Raw genomic sequence first — 19,503 nt, forward strand, 5'->3', positions numbered from 1 at the left:
AATTTGACCAGAAAGAAATCGTTTACTGACTCTGAACGAAAGACTTTTGCAGACTGCAATTTAGACAACAATGCTAAGCTTTCACAATACATAATTGAAAACCATGTTGCTTACAAATACATAAAGGAGAACTGCGAAAGAGAGTCATTGTTAGCCTTTTACAGAGATTAGATACCATGGTTGATAAATAAGTGTGGGGATGATTAGATTGGAGATGAATGACTTCTGTCCCTTTAAACAAGGGTAGCTGAGCTTGGAGAACATAAAAGTGTCTGAGTCAGCCAAAAGAGCCATCCAGCTGAATATCCTTTGGATACTGTGATTTTGTGTCACTTGATAAATTTTTTAAGTTACTTAAGCCACTGTCATAACAAAGATTATTTTCTATACAACATTCTTTACTAAAATATTTGCTTTATGTTAAAGTTTCCTTTTAAAGAAAATTTATGATTTTTTTGTACGTTTTCTAAGAGTGTACTGTAGTACCCCACAACGCAGTAATCTGAGATAATTTGAGGCAAATATTGATGTTCTTCAATTTTCAGTTTAATTTGCCATCCACAAAACAGTCATTGGGATTGGCTGACTGAGAAATTTAAAGATTGGAGAAGATGGACACTACTGTTTGCTCCTTGGCTTTAGGGAGGACTTTAATAGAGGACTTTCTGTTCTAAAAACAATCCTGTAGCAACATCATTCCAGGCTATATGATGGACCAAGTTTCTGATTCTGAATCTGTGTGCTTAAGTCCTTTAAGGCCTACTTTTCAGCAGCAAATCACCTAGGAGTTTTTCACAAATGCTTTAAATGATAATTTTTAACATTATATGACAGAAAATGGTTATGTTCTTAGCCATAAAAGCCCCTGGACTTGTTTACCTTCCCTCTTTTCCCTGGGATCATGTCCCGGAGTGATAAAGGCTTGACTTCCTACAGACCCTCAGTGTAAAACAAATACTGTATGTTGGTGCTAGAACTGGTAAGCAGCCTCCTGTTTTTGCCCGGTATGAGTATCGCTACCTCAGATGATTCCCTGCCAGTGTTCCTGGATTTACTAAATGTTATTCCATCAATGTAATTTTCCATTAACCAAAGACAGAAGAATATTTGAAGAGAGGTGTCATGTCAAGACTAAAAACTAAAAGGCAGAATCCTATTTGAATTTCTCTGATGAAAAACTGCAACTCCAAACGCTGCTGCAAAGCTACATGTCTCTAGCAAGCAAGAGTAGCCTCATGGCTGTCAAAAGGCGTTTGTTTTGCAAGGTTATTTTACATCTCCTGTAAGTAGAGAAAATGAATGTTGCAGAGTAACTTCTGTTAGACCACAAACTTTTCAAAGCTTATAGATAATTCCATCCTTTTTGGGAAAAAAAAAAAAAAAAACACAAAAAACCCCAAACGTTTAACTGCATAAAATGATATTATGTACACAGCTGCTTAAGTCTTTTAAGATTTCCACTCACGTTCTTATTGCTAAAGACCGTGTCACCTCTAAGGTGACATTTACTCTCAAATTTTTCAGTTTCTGTTACTTGGCAAAGTATGTTCATTCAACAACCACGTTATCATTTGTTCGATATTGTGGTGGTATCTACAGGGCTAGAAGAAGATTTGAACTGATTTCTTATGGAATAGCAGGCAACACCCATTCCCAAATCCCTAAGGCTAAATGACACAAGAGGCACACCTTCTGCACTTTGCCTGAAGTACAACGGTACTTCTTTATAGCTTTCCCTCTATATAATCACTGTTCCTACTTCGTAAACTGCACACAACTCCCAGGTAGAGTTCTTCCCTCTCGTAATCTGCCTGAGTGCCCAGCATATGTCCCTTTGAAGGAAACTCTCAGCTTTGGCTTGACAGGCACTATAGATCCAGTAGGTGACCTCAAACACCCACTGCTTCCTGTACGCAAAGACACAGCTCAGTGCCCAAGTTATTTTATTGCCTCTTTCCTTTGATGTCAGTCCTGGACATGCCACCTCCAGACGCTGAGCAGTGCCTCACTGCCTCACTCTCTGCAAACCTCTGTCCCTCACAGAGTAGCACTGGCACTACCAAAATGGCATCACAAGAAATGTCATGGAGATGCCATTTTGCAAGTTAGGTGATGCGAGGTCCTTAAGAACTACAGTGGATGATTTCTTAATCCAAGACAACTGAGCTTTGCCTTAGCATGGTAAGTACAAGTTTGTAGAGAAATACATTGTGGGGTTTTTAATTCTTTTAAGTACAGACATAGCCCAGATTGCTTTGGTTCAATGCAATTTTCAGCAGAAAACTAAACAATAAAACAGTTTTCTGATGTGCTACACTTGCAGGTCTCCAGACAGTAGGAATATTCAGAGTTGGAAGCTCAAAAAAGAGAGTAAGACAGGTGAGTGGATATGGATACGCTTTTCCCTCATCACCTATGATGCAAACAAACCTGATTCCTTTCTGTTAAGTGATTTCCTCCCCATCTATCACCTGGTGAAATTTGGGCTTTCTGGGTCAGTGACTTTATTGTTTTTTTGATGGCTCGTAACAGGCCATTTGCAGTCATCTTTTACATTTGGTGAAATCCTTGTCAGGTTCTCAGCAGGTTAACAGTCTCTGTATGTTTTGCTCTGCAGAAGTAGCACAGAGTTGGAGATCCGAATGAACTATAATGATGAAATTTTCCAAAGGTTACACTGTAGAGAAAAAAAAATCTTGGCTGCTAGGTGCATCTCAGAAACAGCTGAAGCTCCCAAAGTAAACCCAAACTGTAAATCTTTTTTGGAAAACTTACAGTATGAGAAAATATGCAAGTAGAGAGCAATCTCTTTGACCCTGAAATCATTGCTCCCAAATATCACCTTTCCTTTACCCCTGTTAAACTTGAAGGTCAGAGCATACCCATCCAAGTCCTAGTCTCAGCCAAATGTTGGAAAAACAAAGATGGTGTATGGTTAGGTTCCAGAGACAAAGTCAGAAGTGGGTGTTTCCTCAGCCCTAGATACTGTGTTGTTATTCCCAGAAGTTGGGAATACATGTTGAATTAGAGCAGTAGAGAATAGTGCTTAACGATTGCATGATGCTTAGGGAGGGGATAAAAAGTTACAAGAAAACAACCCCTGCCAGGAAGTATAAGACCAAAAAGATCAAATATTAAAAAGCAAAAGAAAGTTTGACTGCATCTGATCCCAGAAATAATAGTTCTTTGTTGCAAAAACTACACAGTATAATGTTTAGTGCTGTGGAAAGTTACCATGAATAGCTAAACTGACTTCATTCTGCCTGGTAAGACAGTTTAGCCTGCTGGTTTGTAGCTTATTCTTTAGCAGTTTCTATTGCTGAGTGGCTGGTGTAACACAAAGCTGAAAACATTGAGCTGCAGTTGTTAGATCAACTCTGAACTAGATAAAGTATGGAAAAGTAAGTTGCCTGTCATTTGCATTACAAGCTTCGATGTCAAAGCATATATTAACATTCAGGGGTGCAATTGCATCATGCCTCTGGGGAAAAAGCAAAGGGCTTGTATGGGTTACTTGTAAACTGAGCCTTACTTCAAACCTCAGTGACTTTCGCCATATTTTCTTTTACTGTGTTTTCAAAAGCTGAGGAAATCAGGAGATTTGGGTATTTATGTATTCTATTACATGGACTAATTTATTGAATTAGGTGAACTAATATATTTCATTAAACAGCATGCAAGCTTGGCCCTAGCAGTTACAATAATAAGTGCTGTCAACATGAACACATGGGAAAGTCTGGATTCAATTAAAATTCCACTCATTTTCTGAGCCATGGAAAGCCAAACCCAGGACTCAGATTTTGGTGTGCTTTTGCAGCTGTTCATTAGTTTTTCTTGTGTAGAAAGTAGGCATAGTTTTGTTTCCCTTCCTCCTCCAGTTAGAAAATATCCTATTACAACTGTAGTTGGTTGGAATAAACACGTAAGTAAGTAGATGCACGTGCCAGTCGGGTTTTTGGTTGGTGAGCAGGGAGAGAAAATCTACAACAAGCGCGCCTATAACAAACCACCTCCTTCACACTCTGTAGGGTGTAGGGTGAAGATTCCTGAGCTGGTGTTGACTGAAGGTGGTGGGTCTGGTATATCGGAATGCCAGATACCAGCTTGTGCCCAGAAACTATACAGATGCTTGAGCAGAGCATTTGTTGCCAGCCTTAGGGTGGACAGCCCTCTGTGCTGGGCCTGGTGACTTGGCAGCACCTCTGCGGGTGAGGCAACCATCAGACCTTGAGGTTGAAGAGTGACACGGCTGGAGCTCTGCTCTCCCATCCCCTCTCCTAGCAAGGATATCCTCAGCTCACACGTCTTAAGCTCTGGTGAATGCTGTAGTTCACCAGGTGTATTTTCCAAAAGTCTGAAAGTATTCCCTGTGAATGAAGTCAGAGAGACGTACAGTTTAAACTTAGAAATATACATTTTTTTTAACAGCTGTGATACCTGGGCCTGAAATGTGGTCATGTTTCACCAATGATTATCTGATATTGTGCTAATTAGGGCATCTCTGTAGGCCTCACAGGGTATCAGATCAGAAGTGCCATATTCAGGACTGTAACAGCAATTTATGATCTAGACAGCTGTTTCGGAAGTCCCAATTCCTGATACAGTGCTGATCTGTTTCATCAGTTACTTTTGGGCAGTAAGTGCCGAAGCAGTCTTCTTGATAGAGGGAATTTATGGTGCTCCACAGGGATGTTCCCCATTTGCCACCAGTCTGAAGAGTAGAATTGAGCTGGGAATTAAATCCCCAAGTTGGCACTGGAGAATCTTTGACCACAAATCAGCAGAGGGAAGCATAATAACACATAAAGAACAAATTCTGGTCTTCATAGCATAATTATTAATAATGACTGATATTAATAATGTTAAAAGGAGGCTGTAGTTTTGTGGAACACCTTTCACACCCATAACAAAAGCACAATTTCAGCTGAAAATACAGGATTTTCTGCATTCCTCCACACTATACACACTCAAGATAGCTTTGCCTGTGATCAAGATTTGCCACAGATTATCACAGACACATGGTTTGCTTGTGATTTACCTTCTGTCTTCTGAGATGTCTGTAATGATCCTGGTAAAGAAAGCTAATACCTCAAATTTCCTCTCGTTTTGTAAGATTTGGATTTAATTGCTCTCTGAGAAGATATGTGTGAGAGCATGATACCTCATAATATCAGCAAAGATAGGAAATTTTCCTAGGAAATAGTTTTAAAACGTTTCGACTATTTTCAAAATGAAAAGAGAGTAAAAGGTGGAACGCTCCACCTGGAGAAAGTAATCCGCTCTTGGTGCTAGGAAATCTCTCCAGAAAAGCAGGCTTCTATCTTTTCATAAGGCATGTTGGATGTGGGAGAGGGATTTCTTCTGCCTTTGAGAAGTGTGATGCCTAAGAACGATACAGAATTTGTCTGAGGACTTTAGCTGGGAAAAAATAGCGATACCTGGTAGTGGTATTAGCTTGCTGTTTGTTAACTCCCTCGTGACGATCACTCAGAGAATATAACGAAATTAGGAAGGCAGAACAAAACGTGTGCGGGCAAATGCCGTGAAGTCTTAGTGAACCTGGCTGCCTACTTGCTTATGCTTAAATAAAGAGAAATGTGAGTTTGGTGGATTTTAACATTGTCTTACTGTTGTTATTAATGTTTTTTTACAAAAGCATACATGTTATGAAATGCAATTTTAGTCTTTCTGGTCCTAAAATCTGGGGATACTGCACTAAGGTGGTAAAGGAAAGCCTTTCTTGCGGTTTTCCTTATTCTCCCTGGTTTCTGCCTTTGATATTAATCTTACATTTCTGCAAAAATTATATTTACTTGGGCATGTTTTTTCATAAAAGAGTGCCATATATTAGCTGGAAAGAAAGAGCTGTATTTTATTACAGTCCGGTACAAACCTTAAGTTACATATTATGGAATAAGCAGCAATTGGACATGAATTGTATCTCTGACCTTACCAAGAACTTGTCATGTCCAGTCTGGAAAGTGAAAATGAGTAATTGTGCATCTTAAAATATTTTCTGTGTTGTACTGGTTGGGACAATAAGTGACTGTGGTTTTTTGTCATCATCTTTTTCAGTTACGTGAAGAGTTTGACCGGGGCATAGATGTTGTATTAGACGAAGAGCACAGCATTCATGATGTTGCTGCTTTATTAAAGGAATTTCTGCGTGACATGCCTGACCCGCTTCTCACCAGAGAACTTTATACAGCTTTCATCAACACTCTCTGTGAGCTCTGCAGCATCTTGATTTACTGATTTTCAAAAGCTCACCTGTTAGAATTCTTTAATCTTTACTGATTGTATTCTTTTTTTCTGTGCATTTATTATTCTAGCCTTGATTTGCTTCAAATATTTATATAATATAAATTCACTGAGATCTTTCCTTGGTTTTCATATTGTGGCCCATGACACTAGAAAAACAAAGATTTCACTTGTTATACTTATTTTTGTGTTCGTATGTAGGATGTTACACGTTACCTGTTAAACCCTGACCCTGTCATTGATTCAGCAGTAGCAGATGGCAGACTTCCGTTTGAATCCTGGTGTCTGAGCACCATTAATACTTTTAATTTTTAGAGCTCTTTATTGACCAAAATTTCAGCCTGGCTTCAAAAACCTAGCTTCAAAACTTCATCATCATAGTTAATGGTCGTCAAAGCCATCATATTAAGTACTCCCAAATGTGTTGCATAAGACCTGGGCGCAGACTCTCACGGATTTGGGAAAAAGTAAAGTTGGGCCCTTCAAGCTTAAGCTGCTGCTTGCTGTGTGTTTTTCAGATTCTTTCTAGCCCTCGTGTCTGAGATCCTGCCTCTGTTCCACCTTTGTCACTGGCTACCATTGCATTTTAGGTGGTTAAACTGATGGTGGTTGCAGAACATCCTTTATATCTCTACTTGCTTTTCCAGTCTCCAAGTACCTCTACAAGATGTGAAATTTTAAGAAAACCCATTTAAAATTGCTAAAGCATAAAACTTGACTGGAATGCTTCCTAGCGGTGCCCTGTATATACCAGTAGCTATACCTAAATGAATAGAATATGTAGAAAATTAAACAGAATTTTTGTGTCCAGTGACAGTAATGCAAGGTGCAACATGGATTTTATAGGCTGAGAAAAGATCCTATGAACCTGTGAGCAAAAAGTTGACCAACCAAGGCAAAAAATCCCATAACAGTATTTGTTACGCTTTTGATATTTCCTTAGAGTTTTCTTCTTCTGACATCAAAAGGAAAATGATCCTTAAACAAAGCTATTCTGACACCTTCCTTTGGGCTGGGAACAGTCTATTTGTTCTGCTTTTAGGTTAGTTGGAGTGATTTTCTTAGAATGTATTTTTTCCCCTCTTAGTATTAGAGCCAGATGAACAGCTAAGCACCTTACAGCTTCTCATTTATCTTCTACCTCCCTGTAACTGCGATACCCTACACCGGCTGCTGCAGTTCCTCTCCACAGTGGCTGGCCATGCAGAAGACACCACAGACAAAGATGGCCAAGAGGCAAGTCCCAGTCACTTGTGTCCTTTAACTTTGCTTAGTTCATGGTCTGAAAAGAGATCTTTAAAGCTGTGAAACAAACACCATGGTGGCATATCCCTGAAAGATGGGAGAGATTTCATATTCTTGTCTGCATATTTGCCATTTGTTTACTGTGTTCTTATGACTGTGAGAGCTCGATTTTTATATGGCTTAATCAGTAAAGAATCTACCACTTCCTTTGGGAAATTCACAGCATAATTGATCTTGTTGTTAAGAACGTGTAACGTTATCCATCCTTTTTTCCTCCCTTGTTTTGTTCTATTATATTTTTTGGGAAAAATACTCAAATAGAAAAGTGTCAGGCATTCAAGAGTGTGCTTTTTCATTCTGTTTTCATTCTCTGCTGTTGCTTGCTTATATGACTTTTAGACATAGCAGTTCACTGGTTCCCTTATCTTCCTTGTATGCACTGGATAGTGAAGAACAAAAAATAAAGGACAGGAATTACACCTTTGCCCTTCCACCTCTTGGAGTCCAGTCACTGGTGTAATCACTATCTGGAGTCAGAGTCCTTCTTTGCCTGCTTCCCTTCTGGCCTCCTTGACTGTTACATTCTGAACCAAATTTGTTGGAGCGGTTGGAGTGCGCCCATCCCACAGAGACAAGAACACCCATAGCCATGTGGCTGAGCTGTGCTTCTGAGCATTCACGCGTGCATCTGAGCTGTTCACAGTAGAGAAGATCTGAAAATCCAGGCTTCCCATTTTCTGCCAGGAAGATGCTTGAACTAGGGGGCAGCTCTGCAAAAGGTGGCAACTATGAATGAGATGGATATAGTCAGTCACTGCTGGATGAAATTGTACCACTTTATCTGTGGAAGGGACTTCTCTGTCCTCTGAACTGCAGCAGAGACTACATCTGATATTATTTCTGAGACCTTGCTGAAACTCCTGAAGAATTTTGTCTTCCAGATGGAAAACCCTGTTGACTTCTGTCAAATTTGGACACCTTTTGCAGTTGGCTGGTTTTAACATTCGGCACTTTGAGACTGAATTTTGCCAAATTTCTGCCTCAAGTCCAAACTTCCAATGTGCTGTGTGTGACTTCAAGGCCTATTTCAGTTTTAAATCCACTTTAAATGCTATTATTTTTGTCCTCAGCAAGGAGTTGATAAAAAACTACACCGCTAGGATGGAAAGCATTTAAAATGAGTAGGCTGTAACACTTTTACTGTGCTTAAAAACGTCGCATGTGTAAGCCAGCTAAGGTCATGGTCCCCCTGATCCTGCAAAGAGTTCTCTGTTGGTTCAGGAACGTACCCAAGGGGATCTTATTGCAGGGCTAGAGGCCGATGCTGCTTAAGAGAGTTTGTTTGGCACAACAGTTGTAATAAAGGCATTTTCATTCCTCTTAGCAGTGCATCAGCTCTGCTACAGGTATTTTGGCAAGGCAAATTTACGTAAGCTGTCTTGGCAGTATTGTAAGCATCAGGAATATTATGTGCAATTGGATACCTTTCGTAGATAATATAGTATTCTACTCAGAATTATTTAAGCTGTTCATTAATAATTAAGTGAATGAAGGTATACAGGGCAAGAAAAAGTATTTTATCAGACCGTTTGCTATCACTGGAAGGAAAACAGCCCAGCTTTGGCGCACAGGCCCTCTTCATGATTTCTTTCAAAAGCCCTTCTCACGAAAATGAAGACAGATGACTAACTATTAAAATTACTCATTCAGTTAATTTCAGTGGATATGTTTACAACATTTTTTAAGGGATGCCCTGAGGCTGCCCTTGAGAAAAGACCCACTGTTTGTACAAACAGCCTGCACATGCAGATCCAGGCACAGCCAGAGGCTGCCCCTGGCACACCCCACACAGCACATCCCTGTGCATCCTTGGTGGCTCAGTACTCTAACAGTTTTTGAAAAGCCGGTCACCCGAAAAACAGCCGGGTGCATGGTGATGCACAAATACGGGAGTGTGCTGTTCTCGCAGTCATGCTGGGATGAGTCTCTAAACAAAAGAGCCAAGATGTTTGTGATGACTGCCCATGCACCTACTTAGTGCAGATGTCTTTCCAAGATTACACAGTGGCCCCACAGATAAAAGGAAAAGCTCTTTTTACTATCATCTCTTATCTAGTTGAGCTCTGTGAAAAATAAACCAGGTGCAGTCAGTGAACAGTTTTAAGTTTGACTAGAGTATTCAGTAAATGACCAGCTAAAAAAACCCACCTAAAATAACTGCTTTGAAAAGATTTTGTTTGTACCACTCATTTCCTGAAAAGGTATTTTTACTGCCTCTTTTTGATGCCTCCTCTTGTCCTTTTTTTAAATTAATTAGTTCACATGTAACTGAAACAAGTGAAAAATAACTCTCATGATATTTTTTTTGTTCTTTAAATAAAGGTCCACAAGAAATATTGGGTCAACAGCTGAAATTGACTTACAGTCTTACATAGTCAAACTGCTGACATCTTCTGCATTCCCAGAATAGCAACCAAGTGGAGACGCAGAGGGGAAACACATGACCCCTGCTTTTTGCTCTGTTAAAAGAATAGAAGGGGAAAAAAGTAGTCTAATCACAAATAGGACAATGAAAATTTTTATTTAATGACCTGTATGACATATTTTTCAGATAATTTCTGTCTAGTCTAGTATATTTTACTAGCCTTCTACTTCCTCCAAAATCAGGTTACTATTGCTTCTTTGAGCACAGAGTTGTAAAAGTAGGAAAAAAGTAAAAACTGGCAAAACCAAACCAAACAAAGAAATCCACCCAAAAAGTAAACGTTTGGCATGTTCTAGAAAACAAGCAAAAAGAGAGGAAAATACTAACAAAAATAATGAGCGTGCTCCTTAATTATCCAAACTGTTTAAACATGGCAAAGTGTGTTTTTCCTCACTGTATCTGTTTCAAATCATGAGTGCTACTCGAGAAAGCTAATGGTTTTCAGTATTCGGTCCTAAGATACAGTCATATGTTGAGGTGGTGAAGTAGGAGGGTGGTTTCCCTGAGTTCAGCAGCAGTATGCCACTGCTGAGCTTCAAGGGAATTAAGGGCAGGCAGCACTTCCACCTTCTATTTCTCCAATCCATTTGAAAATATATCCAGAACATCCTCGGTGCTTGTTGCAGAGATGTCCAAACAAAGTGTTTCAGCCTTTCTAACTATTGTTCGTTTTTTATTTGACTAGTATTTAGTTTTGGTTTTGATGAATGAACCATCTGCCAAATGGGCTGGGAGGGGGGGGAGGTGCAGATGTAGAGGCGTGTGTGTATAGCTGTGTGTATATATGTACGTGTCTGTATACATTAGACCCTGGGAAAGCCCACCTCATTTATATTCTGTGTTCTAGATTACTGGGAACAAAATGACATCGCTTAACCTGGCCACTATCTTTGGCCCAAACTTGTTGCACAAGCAGAAATCTACAGACAAAGAATTCTCAGTCCAGAGCTCAGCTCGAGCCGAAGAGAGTACTGCTATCATAGCCGTCGTACAAAAGATGATTGAAAACTACGAAGCCCTTTTCATGGTAGGTGAATGTCTCTTCACATTACTCCTGTGCATTTTCAAGTTAAACGAGGAAATACCTGGTTGGTATTGAAACAGACTAGGACGAAATAAACTGTGGAAACTGCTTTAAATTAGGGTCAGTTAGTAATGGTAGAAAAAGTAGACTTCTATCAAGGAAGAAGTAAGCAACAATTTTAAAAATGTGTACTTGGATCTTGCCTGGAATAGCTTCTATGTAGATGAGAGCATCTTCCTTAAAAGATTTCTCTCTGTGGCAGTGATGGGGTCGGTTAGTCAGTTGTATACTAAACAACACAGCAGCATTGCTCATTAGTTTTGCAGGCAAGACTGAAAATGACCATTCACCTCTCAGGTTTGGAAGTCAGGGAGCCAGTTTTTCTGCAGTGAGAAGAGGTTACTTTAAGGAGCAACAGCCTCCCCTACCAAAGACTGACTTGTTGGTTAGATGGGGAGCAAATGCAAAGCTTTCTCATTTGTCAGTTGGGTAAGAGGAGTAAAGCATAAATCTGTGTAGTTCCTGGGTACCTTTCTGTTCTTTTGCTGAAGCAAGGAAGTTTTTCATATAAGGGATGATGACCTTGGACTTGGGCATGTTGCATACTTAAGATGCAGCTTCATTAGGTCGCGCTCCTTGTGCCTGGCAGTTACCTGGACAGTTCATTCTGTGGCGTTACCTTTTCCTCTTTTTGTCTACAAAATTATAGGTCAGCTCAGTAATGACTTGTGCCTGAGAGAGCCCTGCTCTGGGGTAGCAGAGGCCAATCAGACCTAGTGGTGGGTCCTGTCTTCATTTTAGTAGATCTTAACAAAACCAGTAGTCTTGAAAAGATGAAAATCGCTTTGGTGGTTGTGTCTTGAAACTAAGCAGCACTGTTTCGGTTATACTGAAGAGATCGGTTCCCGAAGCAAGAGGAAGAACATTCTGGAAACCTCCTTTAGTGCTCCAGCAAAGCTGGGTGCTGGGTACCTGTGATGGGAGAAGATGGACGAGCCTGGACTGTGGACATGTGGCACTGATGGCCACATAGTCAGGTGTCTACCGGATTTCAACAGGGAGAAGAGCATGAGAAGGCGATCATGAGCGCTGCCTATCAGTCTTAGCCTCAGATGAACTTCTTTGTGGTTTTCTTGTCTTTTCCCTCACACTGTATTGCCTTTCATTACATACTTTGCTTTATTTTTATTCTTGTTCCAGGGAGACACTCAGCAATCTTTTTTTTTTCTTTTAATGCTTTTCACAGTTTGAGGAAACTTTAGGTGATATTTTTCCTTCCACAGCAGGAAAAGAATGTGACAGAACTGCACTCTTCTGCAAAGGTCTTCTGGCCCAGGGTGTGGATGGCACTAGCAAGTTTAAAATAATACTTGAATAAGAATACTTGCAGCACTTGGAGTTTTCTTATTGTTGTTTCTCTTTAAGAATATTTTACAGCGCAGCCACATCTCAAGACACAATACTTAGGCACACATTCTGACTTTCAATGTGGAAAGGATGGAGCTTAGTGTTAGACTAACCTACACATGGTCTCTTTTAATTGTGATGGATTTATTCCTTTTTCTCTTCAGTGCCTGCATTTTCATCTGAAGCTTAAACAAAGGGATGGGGGGGGGAGAGTTTTGTTTTGTTTTCTTTTCCAGAGTAGCTTCTCAGATTGTGGAGAGAGATTAGAATCAAATTTCCAGATGAGAGGCTAGCTGCAAGTGAAAGACAAACCTATCTATCTCAGATGCTCTCCTGAAAGCTGAAATACATTGATGTGAAATTTATAGAAATGTCTAACAACTGAGCATCTCTGGGTGCTTTCACTCTTCTGATTGCCATAGTTAAACAACATAGCAAGTTCTGCCTGTTTTCTGGAGTCACACATGATACTTTTCTAGAGTTTTCTAGACTCACACATGATACTTGATCTGTAGGATTGTTTCAAATTGCTCGTAGTTAGTATTTTCTAAAGCTTCTACTAGGGTTTACTTTCATCTTTTTCATGTTTTCAGCAGCAGCACAGAGAGACTCTTTGTATTTTGAAGATAATTAGCCCAGTGCATCATTTGGTAATAGATGCATTGAAAGGAAAGAACTTGCACATGTAATGGTAATAAAACTCTGATGATTTGAAATCAGGTGGCAGCAATTTGTTTTCCAAACCCATAGGAGTGAGGCCAAACCAGAACTGCTGTTTGTACTTTTTTTTACAAAAAAAAAAAAAAATAGATCTAGACTCGAGCATTCAGCTGCAGCTGTAACGTACAGTGTATTGCTGCTAAGGTGTTTTTGTGTTTGGTTTACTTTTTTTCTGTTACTTTTGTATATGAGGAGGTTATAAAACTCTGGTTGGCTTCAGCATTGAAACTGGAAGAACGTTTGCGAAATAAAACCTAGGAAACCAGGATGTGTTGTGGTGCCCAGATCGCAATATCAGAATGATTCTGATGTATTGGTGGGTCAGGAAGTTTCTGTTAGAACAACCCAGGATACTGGGGACTGTTTTTATTAAGCAATTACCATTGACATCAGTCATCTGCAAACGTAGATTTCGTATAGAAGATGGATTCTGACCTTGCTTCATTGATGTTGAGGCCTTTCATATATAATTCTTACCCATTTCAGTGAATCTTAGAGATGCATTAAAATGTTTTACAGGAATGTACAAAGACTGTTCTTTGCCAGTCTCTGAACTATGTCCAGCAACTGAATGTGAGGAGGCACAACTCAACCACGCTTTGTCTCCTTGGCTTTGACTTGGCATGGAGGGCGGAGAAGAGCAGCTTGGCCATGCATTTTCATCTCCTAGTGCCCAAATCCAGCCCTGTTGCAAGGAAGCACTACATAGTGTCTGAAATTTCTTAATTTTTATTGTTAGAGGCTACTGTGGCCTCCCCACTGCGGAGGCAGTCACATGCTGCCTTTCTGCACTGCATCAGTAGCAAGGGACAGCACAAAGGAGATGCCTCAAGGATCCCTCCACCCTTTTGTGTCTCAGTAGCTGTGACTCTTATGTAGTACCCAGACCCAAAATCTCAGAATATCTCCTACTCTACTGGAGTCTTGACAACCCTAGAGCCCTCTGAGCCATCCTAGAATGTGCTCAACAGCTGTAACAGCTGTTATTTCAGCAGTGCCTTGGCTTCCCTTCTGTCCCTGAATTTCAAGTTCTGATCCGTCTACTCATCCACAACTGCCAGTTGAATAATTAGTTCAATAATCATTAGTGCTGCTCTGTAACATCTTCCCAAGATACCAATATAGTAGTTCTCTTCAAGTGTAAGTTTATAGTTACACACATATAATTTCTACGCTTGCAAGTTAGTTAACTAACTGAAGTAAATTGCTTTACAGGAAAAAATTAAAACCCAGCAGATAGCTAGCAAGAAGACCATCAATATAAATCCAGTTGAAGGATCGCAGATTGATATGCCCTCATTCACTCAGATAAAAGTCGTATAACTTGGTAGAACTGTTGAGTTTGGGTTTTGCAGATGCTTTCACTTGGAACTGAACTGCCTGTTGGAACTTTTTCAGAGTCATTTTCATGGAACGAAAGACTTTGGGGTTTTTGTTGTGTGGGGTTTTTTTTGTAATAATGGAAAATGTTTTGGGTTTTTTCTGACAAAGTCCACTCCGTAGAATCTTACAAGTCTATCAGCTTGATACAAAGCTGAATAGTAAGTGACATACAGAAAGACATGAACTCTGCATTACTCTCATACTCTATCTGGAGTTAATTCTGCTGTATAGAAAGGCTGTCTAAATGGAGAAATTACGGTACACCAGGTTTCCAAAATGTATTCCTATAAAGATAAGATGTTTATTTAAAGACTGATATATCAATGCCCATCAGTAAGATATTTTTCTGGCTTAGAGGCTAAATACAGTATTTTTTGAAAGGAATATTTAGTCACACAAGTTTTTAATAGAGATTTTGGGTCAATTTGAATTAAATAGGCATATCTTCATTTATTTTCAAGTTATTTCCTTTTTTAAAGAAATATGCCTTTTCTGTAACTCGACTCCCTAAATACTTCCCAAACTGAGGTATTCCCCTGAGGAATCTATTAGTAATTCTATTCCTATTTCCCAGAAAATGTCAGGGAGAACAAATAGCCCATGCAGTGTGACCTGAAGGTCAAGAGATTGAGGCTCTGACAAATTGCATCCAGAAGCATATTGCACAGTCAGTAACCCCTTGCTGAGATTGTCTTGCCTCCAGCTCCATCATGAGTGAACCTCAGCTGTTAGTTCAAGTTTCTCAGATGGTTTCATCTGTTTCAGTGCTGTGAAGGTTGAGTTGAATGTTCCACTGTGATGTGGACAAACTCACTGTAGAATAGATAGGACTCATGTCAAATGCAGTTGGAAGCACAAGCTTGGACAGATTACTTGGGTGGATTTTGGAGTGCCATTCCTGCGACCTGCCCAGGTTGCTCTATCTGCAGCAGCTGAAGCTATCAAGTGTTTTGAAGGCTTATCTCCATATAAAGTGCACTAGAGAGAGGTAACAAATCAGCAGGCAAAACTCTGAAGAACATGGCACAAACTCTCTTTGAGCCTGTTGCTACTACTCACAGTCCAGAGTGGCTGGAGATCCAACAGTACCCAATTGTAAAACTGAGTTATGGACAGATGAACTCTTTAATTAGTCAAGTTCTGATTGGGCATAAGCAGGATTTAAGTGCTTCTAGATCCCAGAATTTGGCTACATGGATACCTGAACATTAAATGTTTGTAAGGCTTCATTTGGAAAAATATGGACCTTTGACAGCTCTCACTCAAATGAAGCAATTGAAGAACTTCATAGATAGAACAGTCACCATGAAATTTCCATATGAGAGTGACATAAATAAGTCAAATGCCACAGAATATATGAAGAAACATTCCCCTTCCTGTCTGATTACATTTCACATTGTTTCTAAAAAGAGAGAAATACAGTCACTTGGACTGGAAATTTTTCAATGTCCCCAGATCTTTAAATAGGGATATAAGGTTAGGAACATGAGTTGGAGCTTTTGAGACTGCAATACATGAGTAGTCTCACTATTGCTACCAGATAAAATACCCAGCTGAACACTAGTGGGACATTCAACAGTAACCAGCATTTGATGTTGTACAAAGTGATCTTTAATCCTACTTCACCTGTTGTTACATGAAATTTCTATTTTAAGTGGAAGCTTCTAAATATGTATTTTATATACTGTCCAGAAATGTACTTGTACTTGGTCTTTTAGATGAAGCATAGTACCAAAACTAATGTATATGGAAGGATATTCGTCTCCAACTAAGTATTTTTTATCATCTTCGTAGGTTTCCCCTGACCTACAGAATGAAGTGCTTATTAGCCTGTTAGAGACTGACCCAGATGTTGTGGACTATCTGTTGAGGAGGAAAGCTTCCCAGTCATCGTGAGTAATCTGTTTTTTCGTCATTCCTGTTTCTGCTGGGAATTTCTATCTCCCACTGGAAGTGTTCAAAAGGTTCTAGTTTTCCACAGCTCTTCTGCACTGTCTACAGTGGAGTAGAAATATCCTCCCCGTTACACAGACTCTGCCAAAGAAATTATGACTCTTGTACAGCGTTTTCTAAAGACAAATCTTGTTTCCTGATTCGGAGGAAAGATTGCATTGCGCTGCAGAGAACAGAATGACATGTACATAAAAATATTCGGTGCACTATTATCTGACAGGATGTATTCTAGTGATCCGCTGGTTCGTGTCTTGGGTTTGTTGCAGTCTTCAGTAACAGGAGGCGTGTATTACACTATCCTTGAAACACACCCTAGAGTGCCTTAACACAATCACAGCTAGCCATTTGACCAGTTTGTTGTTCTTTTCCTATTGTATACACCCAGGACATTGCAAACAAGTCAACTGCTGCAATAGCAGGTTTATGGAGACTCTTTGGATATTATTTAACCATATGCTTTGTGAAAGATCTAAAGAGAAAAAAAATCACACCGGTCACTATTGCGGTTATGATACATAACATACTCCAACTTTGTTTAAGGTGTATGTATGCCCACACCTGTGTGCCTTAACGCTATGAGTTTGTGCATTCAGATTAATAGGATTCCTGGCTTTCTCATGGGACACACAGTCATTGCCTTTACTCTAGCGAATCCTGATATGTCAGACCCCAAAATCACAAAATTTGAAAAGCTTGCTTTAAGTGATTTTTAAGAGGTTTCCTAGACTGTAAACTTTCTGGGCCAGATTGGACTTTGTCTTCCCGTGTGTGTGGAAAGTGCCTAGTGCATTCAGAATATAATTAAAATCGAATTTGTACAGTCAGTTAGCTATGGGTTTTTTTTCTCTCCCTCTGGACATTGTATAGTTGGAGGTAATGTAATAGTGTGCCTGGCTTTAAAGGAAGAGGTATAGAAGAAATAGTATAACTAACACATGAAGGAAAAAGCTTTCTTTAATTATAAAAATTAAAAACAAAAATACGTGCAGAATATGTCATGTGTTGTAAAGGATTTTATTAGTTTGTTGACTTAACCACATGAACACATAACATGCAGTAGCAAATTATCACAGATCGTCTGATTTGTGGTAATTGTCTCTGTGTGTTTTCTTAGCATACTGCAGACATGAAATAATTTCAATTAGTTTATGTCTGATTGACAAGTAACCATGTGTATATTTAGATCACAATAAATTCAGGATAATTAGAGGTACGTTAGCTGCCTTTTACACTTGTTTCACATTTGCCATGAGCCAAGATCACAATTAGGAGATACACTGCAAATCATATGGCATACGGTGAAGTCTGTAGAGACTTCTTTCTTTAAGCCCTCAGTTTGGAATGATCATATTATTTCTAACTCAAGCTAATAAAAACCTTCATGCTGGATTTCACTGTCTATATAATATAAAGACATAAAATTGTATCTCACATGCAGCTACACATACCAATTAAGCATAAACTTATTGCAAATCATTGTGGATGTAAAGATTATTGTTAGATCCTGTTTCCTTGAAGTTAATTGACCTTTCCTTGAGCTTCCTTGCTTTTCAGCCAGCATGCACACCTAGAGAAGAAAATGGATCTTTTGTGCAAAGCTGGTCACATCTGATAAAGGGGGTTTTGTAAGAAAAGGTTATGAAACCAAATAGGAACATATGGCTACACTAGTGCCAATTTATTGTACTATTTTCAGTAATGGGCAGATGAAGTATCACTGAAATAGGAAAAACTTACTGTCTGTCATTTTTCTTCTACTCTGCTATCATGTAAGTGATTTATTTTTATTCTTAATGTTAATGAGATATGTTTTCACTGTGATTGCAACTTCTCAGTTAAGATATTCCAGGCAATTAGAGGGAATGTTGCTTAGTGTTATTGCTAAGAGTGTGATGCTCTTAAGAGATTAATCTATTTCAGAACATAATCTCAATTTTGAGGCTACGTATTCGTTGGTTATTTTTCCTGTAAGAAATGTGAGGCAGCAGACAACGAGAGGTTTGTCTTGATTTGATAAAAATGAGCTTCCAAAATACATCCTTACTGCTCTTGGAAATTTCCTGGTCATGTATTCAAGATCCAAATTGGGATCTGTGGAACAGAAAACTTTACATATTCTTGAAACAATCTTTATCAGAAAAGTTGCTTGGCTGCATAGCGTAGAGTATGGAATCAACTTCAAGACTTTAATGTCATATTAATTACTCTGAAGGTCCTTCTTCTGCAATTGCCCTCACATCTCTGCTTTTGATGTCATTACAAATGTTTTCTTGGCTCTGATCTAACAGAGAAAACACAATCTCTTTTCCTCCCCAGAGGAGGAGAAGTGAGAGGTTCCTCATCTCTCAGTTCTCTTAAGAGCTGAGCATCATGAATGGTGTGTCAGGGAGTTTGTCGAAGTTGTTCATGGTAAAGCACTAATTACTATTGGCAGCAATTACAAAGTGTGCTTTTGTGGATGACTTTCCCAACTTTTTTGTATGTTGGCTTGATGACAATGGAATTTGGGGTTTCCAGTTGTAAGATGAAGCATCTTTAAACTAACACAAAAATAAAATCTGTTTCTTAATATTATTTACTGCTTATCATGGTTAGTAGTCCTTTTAGAGTAAATGAGTTTGAAAGTTACAGAATTTTCGAATGTTTTGGATGGTGATGATGGGTTTTAATCTCTCCTAACCTGTGGCACAAAGACGAAGCCATACAATAGGCCATATAGTGTGCGTAATTGCAGTTTTCAAAGCTGTGGAGGCTCCCTGGCTCATTAAGTCCTCTATCCTATTACAGTAGCAACCACATCATAATCCTGTAGTAATCTGTTTTGTTGGTGGCACCTGTGTTGCTCAAATATGTATGGAAGTTACTACTGCATGCTGCCAAGCCATCGCACTCCGTATGATTTGCCTCTTGTAAGGCATAATTGCTTTCCCGCACAGTAGCTTTAAGGTATAACAGAAAAGGATTTCTGCCAAGAACAGAAAGGGATTTCCTGTTTTGATGGCTTTTATGCCAGTAGAAAAATAGG

The 19,503-nt window shown here is 39.3% G+C and overlaps 1 protein-coding gene across 1 annotated transcript in view; it reads left to right on the forward strand.

Annotated features, from left to right (window-relative positions):
- Nucleotides 1–19,503, forward strand: part of ARHGAP6 (Rho GTPase activating protein 6) — a 351,238-nt gene that overhangs the window by 325,358 nt on the left and 6,377 nt on the right. Inside the window, exons 6-10 of the mRNA XM_086609412.1 lie at nt 2,324–2,379; nt 6,076–6,226; nt 7,349–7,497; nt 10,839–11,018; nt 16,320–16,417. Coding sequence (XP_086465538.1) covers nt 2,324–2,379; nt 6,076–6,226; nt 7,349–7,497; nt 10,839–11,018; nt 16,320–16,417 — 634 coding nt within the window. The remainder of the gene's footprint in view (nt 1–2,323; nt 2,380–6,075; nt 6,227–7,348; nt 7,498–10,838; nt 11,019–16,319; nt 16,418–19,503) is intronic.

This window comes from Tauraco erythrolophus, chromosome 1, assembly GCF_009769465.1.
Source record: "Tauraco erythrolophus isolate bTauEry1 chromosome 1, bTauEry1.pri, whole genome shotgun sequence".
NCBI classification, from domain to species: domain Eukaryota; kingdom Metazoa; phylum Chordata; class Aves; order Musophagiformes; family Musophagidae; genus Tauraco; species Tauraco erythrolophus.